The following is a 19278-nucleotide window of genomic DNA, read 5'->3' on the forward strand; positions in this document are numbered from 1 at the left end:
CAGCACACATCATAACCATGATAACATGTTCTTCTAAGTTAATATATAGGAAGGAGAAAGAAAATGGTGACTGCCTAGAACGGATAAAAACAGTTATTGATATACATGTAGATGATTTTCAGCAAGATTCCAACATCGGTGCCATATATGAGGCAGATGGTGAATATGAATGTGAATGCCATAATTAGTATAACATTTATCATTAAGATACAATGTATGCAGGGAGCTAGAATGTTATAGAAGACTGGACAATAGTGATAAAAAAAAAATGTAGATACTATTTAACAAAAAGAAGGTGGGAAGGGTCTGTCAACAATGAAGACAATTGAAGGGAAGAAAACGATTAAAATACTGATCAGGAAAGAATTATGGGTTGATCAAAAACAACATCAACAACAACACCGTTCTGCACAAAATTTTATCATTAGATGCAACAATACGCTGACATGTAAATAACACAAGATTTTATCTTCACCCGAATGACGGAACGAAAGCTTTTGAGCCCGTAACGAGAGAAGTTGTGAAACAATTTTGATGGGCACTAAAAATATAACTACAAGTATGGCTTGCAAACACCAGTTGGTTCCTATGGTAGGCAGGTACTGGTAGAGCGCGTTCTTAAATCATATCATGAAAAAAAAAAAAAAAACAATTATTGAAACATCATGCTTCAAAATGATATTGAATTTTTACTCATATCAATTGGTATCACGAAGGAAACTGTAAAGTTTTGAATTACACTTACGTCCCGTTGCACTTTCATGTCCTCGTCATAAATGCAAGACAGATAAATAATTCTGTCAATGCATTGGCTATCGAAGTGTCGTAAATTGGGCATCTGGGCAGTAATCGGGGTCTACCTGTATATCTCAGTAATGGCGACCGTGTTTCATCCATGCATAGAGCCTCTGTGTGGGAGCACATTGAGAGTTGACATTCTTGTTTTGTGTATAAATGTTTGCAAGGCTGTTTCAACATTTTACCAAATAACTCCTCAAAAAATGATAATATGGTCGATTACTGGACAACCTACCAATAAAGCATTCTAGACTGTAACGATACAAAATTTAATCTGTACACTCGCCATACCCAGAATCACTAAAATATTAACTTCAGTATTTTATCAATTTTTGTTTAACCTCGGCAAAACTTTCCAAGCTCCATTTAAGCTCGATCATACCTTGATCATTGATAGATTGAACTTGGAGTGAATTTAAATATAAAGTAGTAACTGACACCGAGTAAGTAAAAGCACTCTCTTTACATTATTAAATTTGCTTGATGTGGTTGAAAAAAATAAGGCAAGTATAGTATACAAAACATAAATCATGCTTCTTGCGAGAGATGTGCTTACAAACATATTAAACATTTACACTTTGTGGACTTACGCACTGTGACAAAATTCAGAAAAATCTAGTGACATCGAATTTTACTTCCATATTTCCTGTCCGCAGTGCTAGAAAATCATTTCCGATATTTTTATTTTTGACGATCTACAATATGTGATATATATATATATATATACATATATATATATATATATATATAATGTATATAGTTTTCATTGTACAAAATTATGTATTTCATTAGTCGAATCCCCTTCTAGCATAGCACTATTACCTGAGGTAAGACCTTTCGTCTTGAAAATATTGCAAATTATATGAATTGTATCTTTCATCTGTTTGTTTGGGTTTTTTTTTTTTTTTTGGTCAAAACGATATTGAAACAAAGAACAGTTATTATATTCGTGGGTGTAAACATCGAGAAGAAAAAAATTCTGCTTTTGCCCTCTAACACAATCTTCAAATGTTGTCCTTGTGTGGGCCAGTTCAAGTAAGTCACTTTCTCCATGTGTGTTTTCGTATTGTAGTCATCTTTCATTTGATCAAGTTCTAACATTCCGAAGTGCGTCACCACCTGTCTTCACCCGGTTTTCACCCGGAATCTGCTAAGACGCGCATCAGGGGGTCAGGGATGACTTCCGCCGGCCATCGATTGCCAAGAATCTCAACTGTCACCTTTGACCCAACCTCTTGTAGACCCAGAGGGAGATAGGCAAAGGCGATGGGTCGGGATAGTTGGTAGCTGAAGCAACCGGATGTGGTGTGTCCCACCACCTATAAACAGGTGTGTAAATAAAAGAGCGAAGAGTTACGATTCTCTTTCCTCATGACTGCGGATTTTAAATTTGTATACTCTGCCCATATGCAGCGCTCAATCGACAGTTTTTTTTTTTTTCTTTTGGTGGCCCAATTGGACCACTAAAGATCTTTGGATTCTAAATTTTGGTGGCCCAAAGAAGAACTATGGTGGCTTCGATATGCAACGCAACATTATAAATCAATTTTTTAATATGAGGTGCCCGATCGGGCCACAAAATTATAGCCTTTATGGAAGTTTGGTGGCCCGACATTAATTTTTTTTTTTTTTTTTTTTTTTTTGCCTGGGCCACTGGGCCACCCCTAATGTCGAGTCCTGTAATATAATGTATCATCTTTGCTTTTTGTCAATGACATACCAGCTGTAGGTGTTACACCTGTACTTTTAATGTTTTTAGTGTGAAAGTAAAATATCCACTCGTTACCGTTTAATTCTATTTACCGTGATCATACTTTTGCTACGACTTTAGACCCGTTTCCATATCCCTCATTAAGATTTATTGATTTAATCATTCCCCTGCCCCACCCTGCAATTAATTTATCTGTCTTGGGCACTATCATCACTTCAAATATTCAAAGCTTTCTGGTTTACAGGGAAAAACTTTTGTTGCCTGGGAAGAAAACCAAGCTTCTACATTACGAACGTTGTCTTTTATTCAATTTAATATGTTATGAAAAAAAAAAACTGCAGTCGTAGCACAACCATTATTCAAAATTCCCAACTTTGAAATTCTAATTATATCTTAAATCACGATTGTATTTGCATTCATAATTACTATTTTTGAAATGTCCTTTGAAGCATACTGTTACCCCATTCTGATATGAATCCATGAATTAAACCATGAAAAACGTGATAGTATGAATCATGAAAAACGAACAGAAACAACCAAAAAACACGTGAGAATAACAAGTGTAGAAGCCCTTCATGCGACATGCTACATATTCGCTTTCAGTTAAAACATCAATTACGGTCGTTTGTTCATGTGTGACAATAATGACGAACAGTCCTTACACAATTAAAAGAATCATCAAGTGTCACGACTTTCATTGACAACACAATGATCTGATCATGCGCGCGCTTTGATGCTGAGATTGTAGGCCTACCTGAGAGCGTAATATCAAACAAAATAAAATTTGTTGTTCTCGCCGTACTGTTAAAGGACTACACGCGTTGTCGGTTCTTAACGAAGGTACACCTGTATATTCTGTGGATTATGCATGCCACATTATTTACCTCTTCGTAGGTTTCTGTGGAAAATTTGAGCACATTTGACTCACTGGAACAAAAAGAGTAAAACAGACACCTGCGCCATTTGCCTCACCTTCCCTTCGTGCCACACACTCTCGTAGCCAGTGGTGTCCATGCCATCGGCATCCACCTTGAGGAGCACACAGTGCCTCTCAGGACCTCGTTGGATTATCTTCTCAACTGCGTCTCTCCCTATGAAAGGCTTTTCCAGTTTGATGTAACTGGACAGACCAGCCTCTATGGGGTTGTGATCAGTCGTCATCTATTCAAGCATAAACAGAGTTTGTGTGCAACTGAAGATATTTTACTGCCAAACGTATATACGCCCAGCAGGATTTAAAAACGTACCATAGCATCCAGCTTAGATAGATTGCATGTCTGGGTTAGATCATCTATAGAATTTCATACATGTATATGAAAATTCGTGAAAGAAATCATGCCATGTATCGCTTTTCTTGTTATATTTCAGTATATTGCTCTGTACATCCCCTCTCGACATGAATCTTAACCAACCAAGCAAATCAAAATAATGGTGAATACCTGAATCCAGGTTTAAGTAATCACCATCGTATCGTGGATTTTCATTCACTCTCTAAAGAAATTAGACCAACGATTGACTTATGTACATTTTTGTGGAAAGATGTAAGGGAAATTCTCCGGATCCCGTTGACACAGTAGAACAGAATATTTACAACTTTTAAACTTGTGTCACTTAAGTTTTCCGCCAGTAAAAATTCATAAAGAAAATATAGCTGGATATGTCGGATATGGTCACTGATGAATCGGGGCCCTGTTTCATAAAGCTGTTCATAACGTTATGCATGACTTTACAAACGACTGGAATATGAAGTGCCAATATGTGTGCCCATTTTTTTTCACGTTTTAACAAAGTATGACTGTAAGTCAATATTTCATCCACATTCATCCACACACACACAAAAAAAACCATATTTTCAACTAAAAACATGTAAGAATAATCATTATCATCTGCAAATTTCAACTTTTAGCTGTTGAAATTTACAATGATCAGGAAACTCACTTGGCTTGCCATATTTAAGTCGTTCGTAAAGTCGTGCGTAACTAATTTACAAACAGCTTTATGAAACAGGGACCAGGAGTGATTAGCCTTGAGCTAACTTTTAACTCTTGACATTATGAACTGACAAAATGTATTGGCACTCTCCTGACCTCTGACCCCCAAGCACGAAAACCCTTCTCCATTCTGAGCACATTCAAGGCGAACGTTCCGAAATCCCCAACGCCGTACTTCTCTCCCGCTCCCAGAAGAGCCTTGTAGAGCGCCCCCGTTTCGGAGCGGGAGTGGTAGAGCTCCCACCCAAGCTCGCCTGTAATAGGCAGAAAGAAGAACAGACTTGCGTATTCAGACATCAGATTATATTTTGACATTTTAAATCATAATGTGACCATTTAAATTGCCTTCACTGTGGCTATTTTTCGAACATGTTTCAGTCCCTTCTAAGTAGCATAAAAACCAAAACGAAGAAGAATGAGTCAAATGAATAATAATCCTATCACCAGAAACAATAAGCTACAACAAGAACGACAACAAAAAACGCCCGGAAGTTTGAGATTGGAAGGAGAAGGAAGCGCTGAGGTCATTTCGTTCACGTGTAAAAAAGATCTGCTTCAACTTTAAAGAGATTGCCAGCTTCGCGATCAAAGTACAGATCTCGCGAATTGGGTTACCTCTCTGTGCGATGGCTCCTTCCGTTCCCACTGATTCCCTTTCGTCACAGACAGGCTTTATGTTTAAAGACCAGCACATTGTGATCCTGACTCAAATTAAGTATGATAAGAATGCATGAGTGTCGTATATATAGCTAGCCGAGCCATAGAACAACCCTCTGTAGACCTACTCTTTGTGTAGCAGAGTGCAGACATAGTGAAGTATTAACATTATTGATAAATTTCATAAATGTCATAAATTTCAAAACATAATACATGTTCATCAAATATGTACAAACAATCGATTATTACAGTGCATAGGATCTTTACTGATAGAGGCTAAATTGCAGGCATTGCTTTGCTATACACTGATCAATAACATAAAATATGATAATCACTATAGGATATCTTATGATGCATAGAAGAAATAGAAAATATAAAAAGAGCAAAATCACAAGTTAAGTAGGTACGTACATGATGATGTACTGAAAATATACAGTAGCTCAAGTCTGTAGGCATTGCTAGGCATACCATGAATATAACTGACCTGCAAATAAGTTAGTCAGAAGTGAGAATATCACTATGCAGACAGAGAGAAGTGAAGTACCGGTATAAATCAATAGGCCTATACATTAACGTAACTGATGGAAAAAATAGTTCAGTGGTATTGCTGGGAATGATTCCGTTTATTAAGTATCATACCCCACAATATACTTCCTCATGCTTATCCAAACTGGAAAGTGCGTATATTATATAATATTACCAAAAGAAAGTAAAAGCACTGCTCAAATACCATGCAAAGATAGTATCATACAAAAAAAATAATATAGGGCTAACATTTGCACAGATCCCCTCATTCCCCTTACATACATCCGGTGTATAGGCGCCTACTCTAAAATAATATAGGCACCAACTGCCTCATTACATACAATACAATTTATTCATGATTGTAATTGGTATAGGCGTCGTTTCGTACCTAATTAGTCCGTTCTTCATGTAATGGATCTACCAGAGATTGGGATCTCGAATCTTCTCAAGGAACCAATGTAAATATTTTGTCTACAGGTGGAGACAACCATTCTCGAAAGTATGGTGAGTTTAACACGACTTTTGGGACAATGAATTGCCTTCTTCTTCCATTAAGAGATTGAAAATCTCTTGATAGTTGCAGGGCATTGTCATTATGTTCCATATTGACACGATTGATGTCTAAGTACGACAAAGAACAAACGGCCAGATTTTTACGAATTCAGAATGCAATTTTATTATGCATGCGATACTTGATGGTTGTTTCACCAATAGAATTTTGGGTTAAGTTGACATTTTTTCCCTATATCACGTTACAAAAGTGCACAATGTGTCAACATCATTACTACATAGTACTTGTGAAGTTGTACATCTAAACTGCGGGTAAGATAATGATCCTCTCTTTCTCTTACATGATCATTTATCATGTAGCTTTCAGTATTTTTATGATAGCGCTCTCCATGAACTTCGATCAAAGATTTGGGCCAACTGGAACAGCTGACAATATAGTGGTACAATCATTCGTAAATCTCTATCACCATATTTGGAAGGTACTATCTTTCGAGTGTATATTCATATTGCAAATACATCTAATGAGTACATTTTCAAGTTCCTCACACGTCCCATACCATGCTTGTCAACTTTATGAAAACGATATGACGCACACAAATACACAGACAGACAGAAAAAAAAACACACACACACAAACAAACATTGGCTGAAAGAGAGTCTGAATGTGTGTAATTTAAGTCACCTGTATAGGACGCCCTCAAAGCTCTCGTTTTGACTCCGCCGACTGTGACATTCTGGACTGTCATGAACGGGAATGCCTCCTCGCTTACGTCTGTCTCCGTAATGGAGGCAAGGATGTCCCGGGAGCTAGGCCCGGCGATACCAAGGCACCCCAGCTCGTCAGTCAAATTAACGAACTGAACGTCAAGTTGGTTTTCCCATGCCTTCTGGTCCATCCACCTAATAGGGACATAAAAACAACAGCAACAACAACATAAAAAAACACGTCATACTCTTATGGGTTTCTTCGGGAGATAGAAACTCGTATGTTGGGCCTAGATGCCTCATCTTTTGGCCATTTTCTGAAACACTCCATGTAATAACCTCCATTTTTTTGTCTCATGTCGAATGCGTTTCTCAGCTTTACCTGACCAATTTTCACAAACAGAAAGTTGAGCTGACTAGTTAATGTTAGATTCTTTTTGAAAAGAAAATCTTTGTCAGGCACACAGTGCTCTAACCAGATCTGAGATAGGGACAGTTTTCATTTATTTTTCTTGAACCAGCTGAGATAACTGCTGTAACCATGGCAGTGAAAAACGTATGAAGTGTGCTCGCATTTACGTTGACATTTATGGAACGTCCAGCATAATATATAATCATTATACATGTTTATATACATATATATATATATATATATATATATATATATATATATATATATTGGTTATATGCAATTTTTCGTTTATTTATTTATTCATTTGTTTGATTAATTGGTTTATTCATTTCATTTTCATTCTCAAAAAAGAGTGTCAGTTTTCAAAATGTATTATGTAAAACATTATTATCTTACATACATTTTCATTTTCGTCCAACATGGGAGATTGTTTATGAGCATTGATTTCCTGTATATCTATATTCTCTAAATTTGTCTAAATTTAGGAAACGAAATCCATTCTAAAGTATTCAGAGTAAGCTATAATTACAAATAGGTTACTATCTTCATTAGACGAAAAGTTATTAAAATGGATCATGATAATCATATTTATATGCTAAATGATGACTGGCGGAGAAGGGAATATACAAAATACTTCATTCAAGAGTTTGAAATGCTCGGTTAGGGACCTAAACACTCCCAAAACATAGTGTCAGAACATTTGTATGATTATATTTCTTTCAGCATAATCTGCCGCATACCCCATTGGTGGGTTGCAGATTGCTCTCCAGCACTCCTAAGTCTTGAAATGTTAGCATGCGATGTCAGCGATTTGTCAGTTGTTGTTGTCGTTGTTGGCATTTTTTATTGCATTGTGATGAAAATTGTACCTTTCGTTTGAAAATGCATACAGCCGTTTCATCGTTTGATAACGGTTGTCATAGTCTCATAAAATATTTTCCCATGGGAGAACACGAGAAATTGTTCCACAATCACATTATCACTTGTTTTGCCAATTTCTGACTGATATTGCCTTTAGAGTAACCATAATATATAGACAAACTTGATATCGTCATATCTTGTTTGTCCACCTTGTCCAAATTTTGGTAAAATGTTCATTTGCCAGCATCATTTCACATGTTTCATAATAGTGTCTAACCAGGGAGGTGGGAAGACACACCTCCCTGGTCAAACACAGCTGTCCCGCTTCAGATCTCCACTTCGCTTACAACATAAAAGTTTCTAAAATCATGGATCTAGATGTCTACAATCTTCAAAGTACGGCGTAAATTGGCCTGTATAGTTTTCATCTGTTTCAAGAAAATAAATGAAAGGCTGCACGAATTGTGTACCTTCTTATCTCACCAAACTGGATCAGAACGTGCTGGCCAGGGATCTTAATATTTACAATGTGTGTTACAACGCAGATTTTATATTCATTCATCGGGTCATATCAAGCTGATTTCCGAACTGTTGTCTCAGGAAAATTGTTTCTTTTATTAATCAACCCTTTCAGTGCCATGGACTTTGGAAAATGTGTACAATATTATGGGGTTTCCTGTGTCAATCAGCACCGTTATAGCACACAAAGGGTTAACATAATATACCAACCTTACAGTAGATAACAAATGAAACTGACTTTGGCGGATGTTTTGAGAAAACCAAATTTGAATGAGAAGGTTGACATTCTTTCCCTTTTCGGAGGGAAGAAGGGTAGTACCTGAGGTCGTGTAGTTCTGATACTGCTCCAGTAATGCAGAAAAAGTCAGCCTCCGCCACCTTCATAACTGTAATTTCTCCATACACCCTCCCATTTGGGGTCAACATGTGACCCGTGGAACAGTCTCCAACCTGTGCATGAACGTGAGAAAGTATATTATTCACTCAAGAAAAATCGAAATTATTATGTATTATTACATTCAGTATATTAAATGGATGACGGCAAAATCTAACGCATCGGAATCATATGTACAAAAAAATAATAATAAAGATTGTGTCACAACCTCCCATCGCTCATTCTCTTATCTTTCAAAAATAGCAACTAAAATAATGAACAATTAGATAAAAGCAAACAACTGAACCAAAAATATATACCTAAAGAGCACATTTCAACAAAACAATAATTCTTTAAGTCCTCCAGTGCACCGATAATTCGCCATGTTTCTTCGCAAGAAATATGTATTGAGAAGTTCGACATGGATATATGCATTAACACAGTTATTTTGAACAATTAATTCCATTAGTATATATGCATATATTTTTGTCCTAAAACACTGATTTTTCTTTGTTTCTTTCAATCTGCATCGATAACATGCGTTATCGAAAGTGAATTTGAATTTGAATTGAATAGAATTGAGTCACATAGTATGAGTTTAGAATACATGCATTACGTGCAGTAAATACATGCAGTAAATTGGATGATGAGAGGTCGGCATGTTATCCACAACATGTGAACAACACCTCGAACTCACTTTTGTTGGAACGTCGTTGGCCATGATCAGATCCAAGAGTTTGTGCGCATCTCGACCCCTAACCTCAAATTTGGCGTACGGAGTCAAGTCGATAATGCCTGCTCTCTTCGTAACAGTTTCGTACTCTCTGCCAACGGGATCATGCCAGTTTGTCCGGTAGAAGCTGGGTCTGTAGCTGGCATCATCTCCCTCAAGAGCAAACCACTGTGGTTGCTCCCATCCTGGAGAAGGAGGATGCAGGAAAGGAGAGGGAAGACGAGGAGGATAATGATGAAGAAGAGGTGGAGGAATATGAAGAGGAGAAGCAAAAGGAGTAAAAGGAACAAAAGGATGAATATGAGGTGGAGACGGACAAGAAAAGAAGAAAAAAAAAACAAGAAGAAGCGCGAATGCCCGTCGCCTTTGAATTGGAAACTTAATCATCCTTTCAGTAGGACTCCTGCTCCTTAGACCTAACAAGGAGTCCAAAGGCCTCCTTGTTACAAGAGTGCAGTTTTTGAAGTGATGCATACTACACAAAATGCATATCTACATTCGTAAATGAACAAGAACGTCTGTTATTTTATCTTGTGAGTAAAGTTAAGCTCTTATTCTACCCACCCACGATATGGTCATCACCAGACGATGAAGCTTTTTCACTTGATACAAAGTAATCAAACAGGTGATGAATGAGAAAGGACCTTTTTATCTGTGGTGTGCCTTTTTGGAAATTACCTGCACAAAAACCATACTGCGCTCCCCTCTCTTTCATCAGCTTGTGGGCACCAGAAATCCGGGCCGTTGGTCGACCACCAAAACGCTCCTCCTTCGGATATAACACCGCGTTGTTCATGCCATACGTCTCCGGGATTTTGACGCGCTGGTAATCTAGGGTACACCACTTGCCGTAGCGATCGCTGTCGGTTTCTATCAAGTCAAAGGGCGGCTCCCCATTTTTGATCCAGTCCTTAAGATAGTGGCCGATACCACCAGCATGAGTTATGCCATACCTTCCAAAGATTCAGAAGAATTCATGCACACTTGTGAATCAAAGACAAAAAGACGAGTGAACAGTTAGAGCAAGAACGTTGTGACTGTTCAAAACGGGAAATCGTCACAAAAGTACCATGTTCATGGCTCTAATTTATATTGTGCGTGAAATGTCACAACTTTCACATTCCTTCTATTATCATAGGCTTACATATACCTTTTCTTTCTTCACTCTGAAGCTATTGTATGGATATTATCAAAGTTATCACACATCTACCATAACAACGGAAGATGCACGTCCTTGGGTCCAGGATTAAAATCAAGAAATAGATCATTTTTGCCTGTAATTCAAGGTTCCAAGGGAATAACTTATAAAGTGACTCACTGTTATTATGTAAATGTAAATGTAAATCTATTCGCCCATATAGTTCGTTTGTGCGTGTGTGTGTGTGTGTGTGTGTGTGTGTAATGCGCGGGTTGCTCTTCCTCCATTATCTCTGTCGCTGACGGAATTCCGACATTTCGACGAATGAAAAAAAAATAAACATAGCAAAGAAATTAGCACGATAAGTTACCACCCTCTAGCTCTGTTCCCTTGTCCTCCTTACCCAAAGGGTGTCGCACTCCAGTAATTCCTAAGACCTAATGACGGCCCCACGAGGGGCAGGCCATCTGGCGACATCGTGAGCGGGCCGGAAACAGCACTCTGGATCTCAGCCGAGGCCAGTAGGGGAAATGTCTTCATCAGGAGCTCCAAATGCTCCTGGACGCGGTCGAAGTCGTTCTCGAAGAGCTCACGGCCGAAGCCTGGAAGGCGGAGAAATGAAAAGCCCAAAATTTGGGGTTTAATTTTTGTTCAATAGTTTAAAGGTTTAAATTGATTTTACATCATGGCCATTATAAAAGATATTAGATACTCATACTAGACTGTTCTCTCCTATAAGACCTATACAATGAGTAAATAAAATGTCTTGTGGTGTAGGCCCAACTCTACTTGGAAGTTGACTCCGGGACTTGACCCACAGACCTCACGATTGAGAGTTCGTGGGTTTAACCACTGAGCCACGATAGTTCCTCGATCATTGTGAAGTCATGCCTTACGTCACATGACAATACTCGTGCAATATAAATGTAATCCAGGTCTGTCTTAAGAGAAATGAAAACAATTACGATTTCATGGACAAAGAGTTATCAGAATTCTTAGGTATGAAAACAAATCTGTAGGAATCAGATACACTGATCTTAATTGTAATGAACGTAGGTATAATCTTTATGACATGACGCGTTGGTAAAAGATGTTTATTTATAACTATTTTGTGTGTGGGTGTGTGGGAGATTGGGTAAAGGCTCCTTAAGCATTATTAAGGCAAACCTAATCATCAAAACTTTCGCGGTTGTTAGCAATATTCAGTTTTTGTTAAAATGAAGATAATTATGTTTTTTTTTTAAACAGCAATTATTATCATCACCGTTGTTGTAGTTGTTATCATATCATTATAACTATTTTCGCTGTTCATATACAAACGTTGTTATGTATCTTTAAGAACAGGAGATTCTTGAATGGCCGATACCTTTTGGAACACCATGAACAGCCCAGTCGTATATGAGCTTCATCTTCTCCTGGCTTTCATAAACACCGAAGACGACACCGTTGCCTTCCATGCGACAGTAGCCCGATGACTCCAGATCCCTGATGACCGGAAACTCACTCTTTAAGGCTGCAACCTCGGGCATGGGGGAGGAAACCAAGTACTGGTGGTTCACCGAAATCATGGGGAGGTCCACGCCCACCATTTGAGACACCTCTTTAGCCCACAATCCTATACAAGATACGCACACAAAATATAGCGTTATACTGCTATGACATCACCGACTGCGGATCATATCGCAATGTTTTGATTGAATCGTCTCTTCCTTTAACTTTTACGATGTGTTCTTACGTTTTTGCATTCACTGAATCCGCGTGTTTTTCTAGAGTATATAACGAACTTCAATTTTGCCAATATGTACTTCATTTTCAGTACAGTTCACTTCAGATTTACTTCCAATCGTTCACAAAAAATCTTTACAAAAATCAACGTACACATTGTACAATCATTATTTTATCATTTTTTAGAAAATACACAATAAAAGTATCATGAAGTATGATAACCTATACATGCAATTTCAATTAATAATCAAAATATCAAAGTACACTTGAAAGATTGAAAAAATAGATATTAGAATTCAAAAAAAAAAAGTTGCCCACTGAAAAGCAGAGCTTGTAAGACGTGGGTCACTTGAGACATAATAATAACATACAGGAACATATCATCTGAAATCGATTCATAGGCTATTTAACAAAAAAAAAAATATCATGATAAAGAATAGTTTTTTTCATTCATTAGGACTAAAACTGTACCTGATCTTGAGCCAGCAACAAAACATCTAAGTGGGTACAATCACAGAATGCTATTTTTCTTCTCAATACCTGAAACATTGACCACTCTCTGAGCTCGAATTGTCCCCTCTCTGGTCGCTACGTCCCATGTCCCGTCTTCTCTTGCATCCAGGCCAGTAACCTCGGCCTGTGTGTAGATCTTGGCACCGTACCTCCGCGCTCCCATGGCCAGGGCTTGCGTCATTGAGTACGGGTCAAGATGACCATCATTGATGGTGTGAAGCCCTCCGAGGACCTGAAGAAAGCCACTGTCAGATTATGTATTCAGTATCGTATCAGGGCAATTACCCCCTCCCCCCCCCCCCCCCCTCCGGCTTAATACTGCTAAGTGGTAAGGTTAGAGTAACGATTAGGGTTAGGGTTAGGATTAGGTTCAGGATTAGGATTAGGATTAGGGCCACGGGAAGGGTCCGGGGTAATTGCCCAGGGGGGTAATTGCCCTAGACCCGTTTTACTTACGTTTACAATAATTACTATTTATATCAAAGCGACTTACATTCCATGGAATACCCAGCCTTTCAAGACTTAATAAAAAAACAAAGAAATGTTTTTTTTTTTTTCAAAGTACCTTCCATAAGTTTGCCTATCTCACCGGTTCACCGGATAAAAGTTGAAGAAATAGGCATACTCAATGGGTCTAGATTGAGTCTTAAAAGGCTGGGTATTCCATGGAATGTATAAGTCGCATTGATAGAAATAAATTATAATTATTGTAAACGTAAGAAAAACTACATATGAAGAGTTTGTTCGCAAAAACCGATAAGTCCATTTTTGAAGATTTTGAAGTACGGTCTCTGTCATAAAGTACAAAATAATACCTTTTAAATGATATATTGGTCACTACATATAAAGGTACATTTTTGAAGTTATGGTCAAAAGAAGCAAAAATTTTCTTATTATTCTCTTTATTTTTCTCGACCTGTAATCGCAAATATCTCCATTTGGCAAATATGGACTTATCGGTTTTTGCAAACAAACTCTTCATAATTATATACACGATATAGCAAACGGTTTAGCGCGGAGGTTGACTTTACTGCAACATCTATCCCTCGCTGTCATTTAGAGGAGGGTGGCGATTTTAAACAGTACTGTTATCAGTAACAGTTCATGATTTTAGGTATCTATTACCTTTGTTCTGATGAAAAAGAAAATCACACAGACATCAGAATCGATTACTATGACTTTTAGAGTAAAATATTAAAGGTAACAGTTATCATTCGAATCCGCCGCGAATAGGATCTCTCCCTGAATGCATCGTGTGTCAATTTTCGTGACGCGGCAAGTGCAGGCTTACTTTGATGTGTTAGCTCGTAAAAACTAGTAAAATGTATCATGATATATGCAAGTCTGTAGAAATCAGTAGTATAAGGGGGTTGAAGTTAGCAACACTCACACTCAGCCCAGTTAGTAGTGACATCTTGATGATATTTGATGTATATTTTTGATTGAAAAACATCCTTTAGTCATTTGCTGAAAGAGCTTCACTTGATTTTAGGTATTTTCAGTTTTGTCAGCATGTTGGTATGTTTGACACTCCATGTCGTACAACTTGCAAAATGAAGTCACTCTTATGACGACACTTTGCAAATAGTATACTATTTGCAATATGATGTCACAAAGCAATTTTGACATCGCGCAATGCTTCGTACCGTCACTCTGTGAACTGTGACTGTTTCCGACAAAACAATTGTGACATCACAAAGCAATTCTGACCTTGAGCACTGCTTCGTATCGTCACCCTAAGAAATGTCGGTCAGTGTAACATAGGATCACTCGACAACGCCGCATCCCCACACGACTTCTCGCCTCATAATTTCCCCCTTCTTTTCTTTCAGAATATAAAAAAAACCCACAAATGTACTTTGCCTAATTTCCAGTTTCTGGTTAAACTATAGGGCTCGGTGCATGCAGGCACCTCTGCCCATACTTTTAAACCAGAAACTCTCAAGGCAAAAGTAATTTGTGTACTTTTACACAAAGCTGAAATATTTGTTCTAAATTTATATTAGTTAATGAAAAAGAAAACATTGTCATTCAGGCGCTGCGCTCCTGAGTGAATAGTACACTTTTGGAGGCACTGAGGCCTATAGTTTTAAACAGAAACTCGAAATTAGGCAAAGTCTTATTTTGTTTTATATTTTGGATCAAAATTTAAACAAGAGAAGGGGAAAATGAAAAGTGTGAGGCGAGAAGTTGTGTGGTGGATGCGATGTTGTGAAAGGATCCTACGCTGACCCTAAGAAGCAGGGCACGATGTCGGAACTGATTCGTGATGCTACAATAAAGAATAGAGTTGTTTTGTTCTAAAAGTTACACTTCACAGAGTGACGGTACGAACCAGCGCGAGATGTCAGAATTGCTTTGTGACGTCACAATAGTTTTGTTAGAAATTTTTGCATTTCACAGAGCGATGATACGAAGCACTGCGCAGTGACGAAATTGCTTTATGACATCATTTTGCATGTAGTATACTATTTGCAAAATGTCGTCACAGAACTGACGTCATATCATTACAAACAGCATTTATGGAATGTCAAATATGCCAGCATTCTGACGTAGCTGAAAATATCTATCACGTGAAGCTCTTTCAACCAACCACATGGAGTAAAGATTTTGATCCAAAATGAAATAATTACTGAAACGTTTCATTTCATTTTATTTCGAGGCAAACAAGCATTGTCCTATAGCATAGTTTTACAGTTTATTACTTTATTCACAACTGTGAAGTGAAACAAACTCCAGGCACTGGATATAATGTTACTTTTCTAGAGAACTAATGAAGCATTACAATTGCAGTTATAATCGTGGGCCACTCATTTTCCTCAAGTTACCACAGTTTCTATTTCCAAAAGAATACAATTGTAATGTCATACAGCCAGATATACAGGTTTCTACTTACTCTGTCAATATTGACGATGGGACACAAGTCTAGGACCTCTTCTGGGGTCAAGATCGCCATGTAGGCATCGTTCCATCGCTGTCTCCCCAGCTGGTACCGCGCCTCATCCATCCGGGTCGGCGTCTGCAGAAGACGGATGCTGCCTGGCTTGTGGAACCCGATGGCCTACAAGGAATGATGATAATGATAATAATAATAATAATAATGATAATAATAACAATAATAATAATAATAATAATAATAATAATAATAATAATAATAATAATAATAATAATAATAATTATTATTATTATTATATATTATTATTATTATTATTATTATTATTATCATTATTATTATTATTATTATTATTATTATTATTATTATTATTATCATTATTATTATCATTATTATCCCGAGAAAAGTACTAGAAGTCTAAGGTTCCAGGATGGAACTTGACGTGATATTGATCTCCAAGAGATATCTTGTGAAGATGGAGACAAGAATGATAACAATTATAATAATAATAATAACAGTAATAATGATTAAAAAAAAACAGATAATGAGAGTCCCCATCGTACCACTGATGACGTCGAACAGCACTTATGGGTCAGGAGGAGCATGTAATGTATGCACAAACGTTTTAGAGCACGCGAGTTATATTTCGGAACTGAACTGAACCACATCCACCAGATTCAGTCGTGATCTTCCGACCTGATTCTTGCAGTAGATGCGAGTAAAATATAATGAGGTTATCATATTGTCTGTCAAAAGTGCTCAAAAATTTTACTTATCTAGTACACACAAATACACACACAACATGCACACACACAAGCAACTGCCTTCTGTTTCATGCAACATAGAAACAAGAAGTTTCGTTTGACATACACGTTATTACTAATGCTCGCAGCTGTAGATCTGCCTAACATTATCGATAATATGCAATATTATTGTGTTATTAAAAAAGTTGCTGTGGAGCCCTGCATAAACGCCCTCTTGATCAAACTCAGAAAAAAAAGAGGAGGAATTCTTCGAAACAACAGCGTCATGCTTTCCAATAACTTTCATAACATACTCTTGGTTTGCATAAACACCAACACAATCTCAGCTATAGTCCGACCTCTCCTATCCGGACATGTCCGGACCGATGCTCATCCGGATGGAGGGATTTAGCCAGATATAAGAGACACACGCAGCTGCCGAAGAACGATCGCCTGTACCGTACCCTGATTCAATGAAATTATGTCTGTCCATGTTCTTGCCGTGATTTGGGGGTAGTGAATGTCTGAATTCATGTCATTTAGATGAAATTTAATCATGTTGGAAATAATAATGTAATTCATGTGAGTTTGTGTAGGAATTTTGGTTGAATTTGAAATTCCCCCTTCCCCCCTAATTATTAGCTTGAAAAAAAAACAAAAAGAAGAAAAAAAAAAAAAACCCAAAAACAAGAACGCCGATATCGCATCCGGATAATAGAGAGATCCGGATAAAGGGAGGCCGGTTAGGAGAGGTCGGACTGTATATCAAATTGACAATTATTACAGTCAAAACGTTTGGTGTGGTATGTATACCTGTCCTGTCTCTTCCTCCAGCTGATCATAAATCTTCATGCTGTTGTAATGGATTTTCTTGACGTTAATCCCCGGGTGGTATAGACTGACCATGCCGGGCTGTAATGCAGTTAGATAGTAGACGGAAAGAGAGAACATTAAGGCAAGTGGGTAAGGTGGGAAGAACAGAAAGAGAGAGAGAGAGGGGGGGGGGGGGGGGAGTAGTAAAATGACTAAAATGAAAATGGCCTTTTAACACGTTAAACGCCTACCTCTCACATGCATTAAGTTCATACATAATGGTACAAGTTGTATATGAAAATGTACAAATGAATTTCCTCTCTCTCTCTCTCATTATTATTATTATTATTATTATTATTATCATTATTATTATTATTATTATTATTATTATTATTATCATCATCATCGTTGTTTTTATTATTTCATACCTTAATATTATATCTTTATTACAATGATTAATTGTAATACACAGATGTATTGGGTAATCCCATTCAAGTCATAACAAAGTCAGATAGCATCATCCCCAAATAATGGAATATTATGTTACTAAATATTTTTCAGTACAGCTTTACCGCTGCACTGAATCACCGGATATTCCGAGACACGTTTAGTTTCCACGTCAATTGCATGAGTTGTCCACAGTATGCAAGCATTGCTTTTCGGTGGACACCTCAGTTTGTTTGTTTGATAATTTTTCGTTTTCTTAGAACATGGAAAATGCAAACCGTTTGTTTAAAAACTACGTACACACCATGCTTCCAATCCGTTAATTACCTCTAATTTTCATCTCGCACTCAAGCAATGTATACTCAAAAGTATTTGTAATTCTCAAAATATAGTAAGAAAATGAATTGAATTGAATACGTATATACAGGCGATGGTCGTTGATTTTCCCACTTGAGACTGTTAATGGTTTGTATTGTTACAACTTTTTGATATTCCTAGATATGGAAAGAGTAAGATGACATGAGTTAACCAATGATACTATCTTAATGTATGGCGAACTTACAGCGTGCCAGGTTGCTCCCGCAGTAAGTTCTGTCTTTTCCAGCAGCACCACGTCCTTCATACCAGCCTTGGCCAGGTTGTACGCCACGGACGCCCCGACAGCCCCACCTCCAATAATCACAGTCTCTGCTTTGTCGTTCCATCTTCTTTTCAGATCGTCCGTTGTAGCCCTGGTCAGACTGGGGCAAAGTCAGTTGGTACAAAGAATGAGTCCATCTGCATGAAATATTTTGCAGAGTGTAACTGTTCACTCCGCTACGTGCAACCACCTCCCTCTTTGTAGTCGGAATTAGAAGTCACTTGCAAAAAGAACCTCGACAAAGCATAGATCTCTTGATTCGGCCGTTGTTTCTGGCCGGTTCCGCTGACCCTATTCTAATCATTCAAATATTAAGATTGCTTGCTAGTTAACGTGGAAACATACATCTACATACATTATGTACATTCTAAGAATATAGGTTCAAGTCATTCAAAGATAAAGATTGCTTCCTAGCTAACGTGGAAACATGCCTTTACATACATTTTATACATTCCAAGAATATAGGTTCAACTTTTCACCTTTATCCATTATTGTCACAACACTCGGAGCAACTTTATGGGTGCAACTTTTCACCTATCAGACCAGACAGGTGAATATTGCACCATCCCAT

At 37.6% G+C, this 19278-nt stretch overlaps 1 protein-coding gene across 1 annotated transcript; it reads right to left on the reverse strand.

Annotated features, from left to right (window-relative positions):
* Positions 1-1794: 1794 nt before the first annotated feature.
* LOC140231116 (dimethylglycine dehydrogenase, mitochondrial-like) lies at positions 1795-19278 on the reverse strand. The gene is made up of 14 exons (XM_072311268.1): positions 19271-19278; positions 18630-18807; positions 17621-17719; positions 16068-16232; positions 13199-13403; positions 12300-12548; positions 11337-11535; positions 10474-10748; positions 9760-9980; positions 9009-9139; positions 6875-7092; positions 4597-4754; positions 3482-3670; positions 1795-2117 (listed from the first exon to the last, which is right to left on the reverse strand). Exons 1-14 carry the CDS (start codon positions 19276-19278, stop codon positions 1935-1937), a joined length of 2478 nt encoding a protein of 825 aa, XP_072167369.1. The 3' UTR covers positions 1795-1934.

Source organism: Diadema setosum, chromosome 7 (genome assembly GCF_964275005.1).
Source record: "Diadema setosum chromosome 7, eeDiaSeto1, whole genome shotgun sequence".
Lineage (NCBI taxonomy): Eukaryota > Metazoa > Echinodermata > Echinoidea > Diadematoida > Diadematidae > Diadema > Diadema setosum.

Bases quoted from the DNA above. Each gene is read 5' to 3' on its own strand.
- LOC140231116 (XM_072311268.1), bottom strand. The intron at 17,720-18,629 runs GTAAGTTCGCCA...ACTGCATTACAG, and splicing joins CGGGAGCAACCTGGCACGCT to CCCGGCATGGTCAGTCTATA. The intron at 10,749-11,336 runs GTAAGGAGGACA...AATCTTTGGAAG, and splicing joins TGGAGTGCGACACCCTTTGG to GTATGGCATAACTCATGCTG.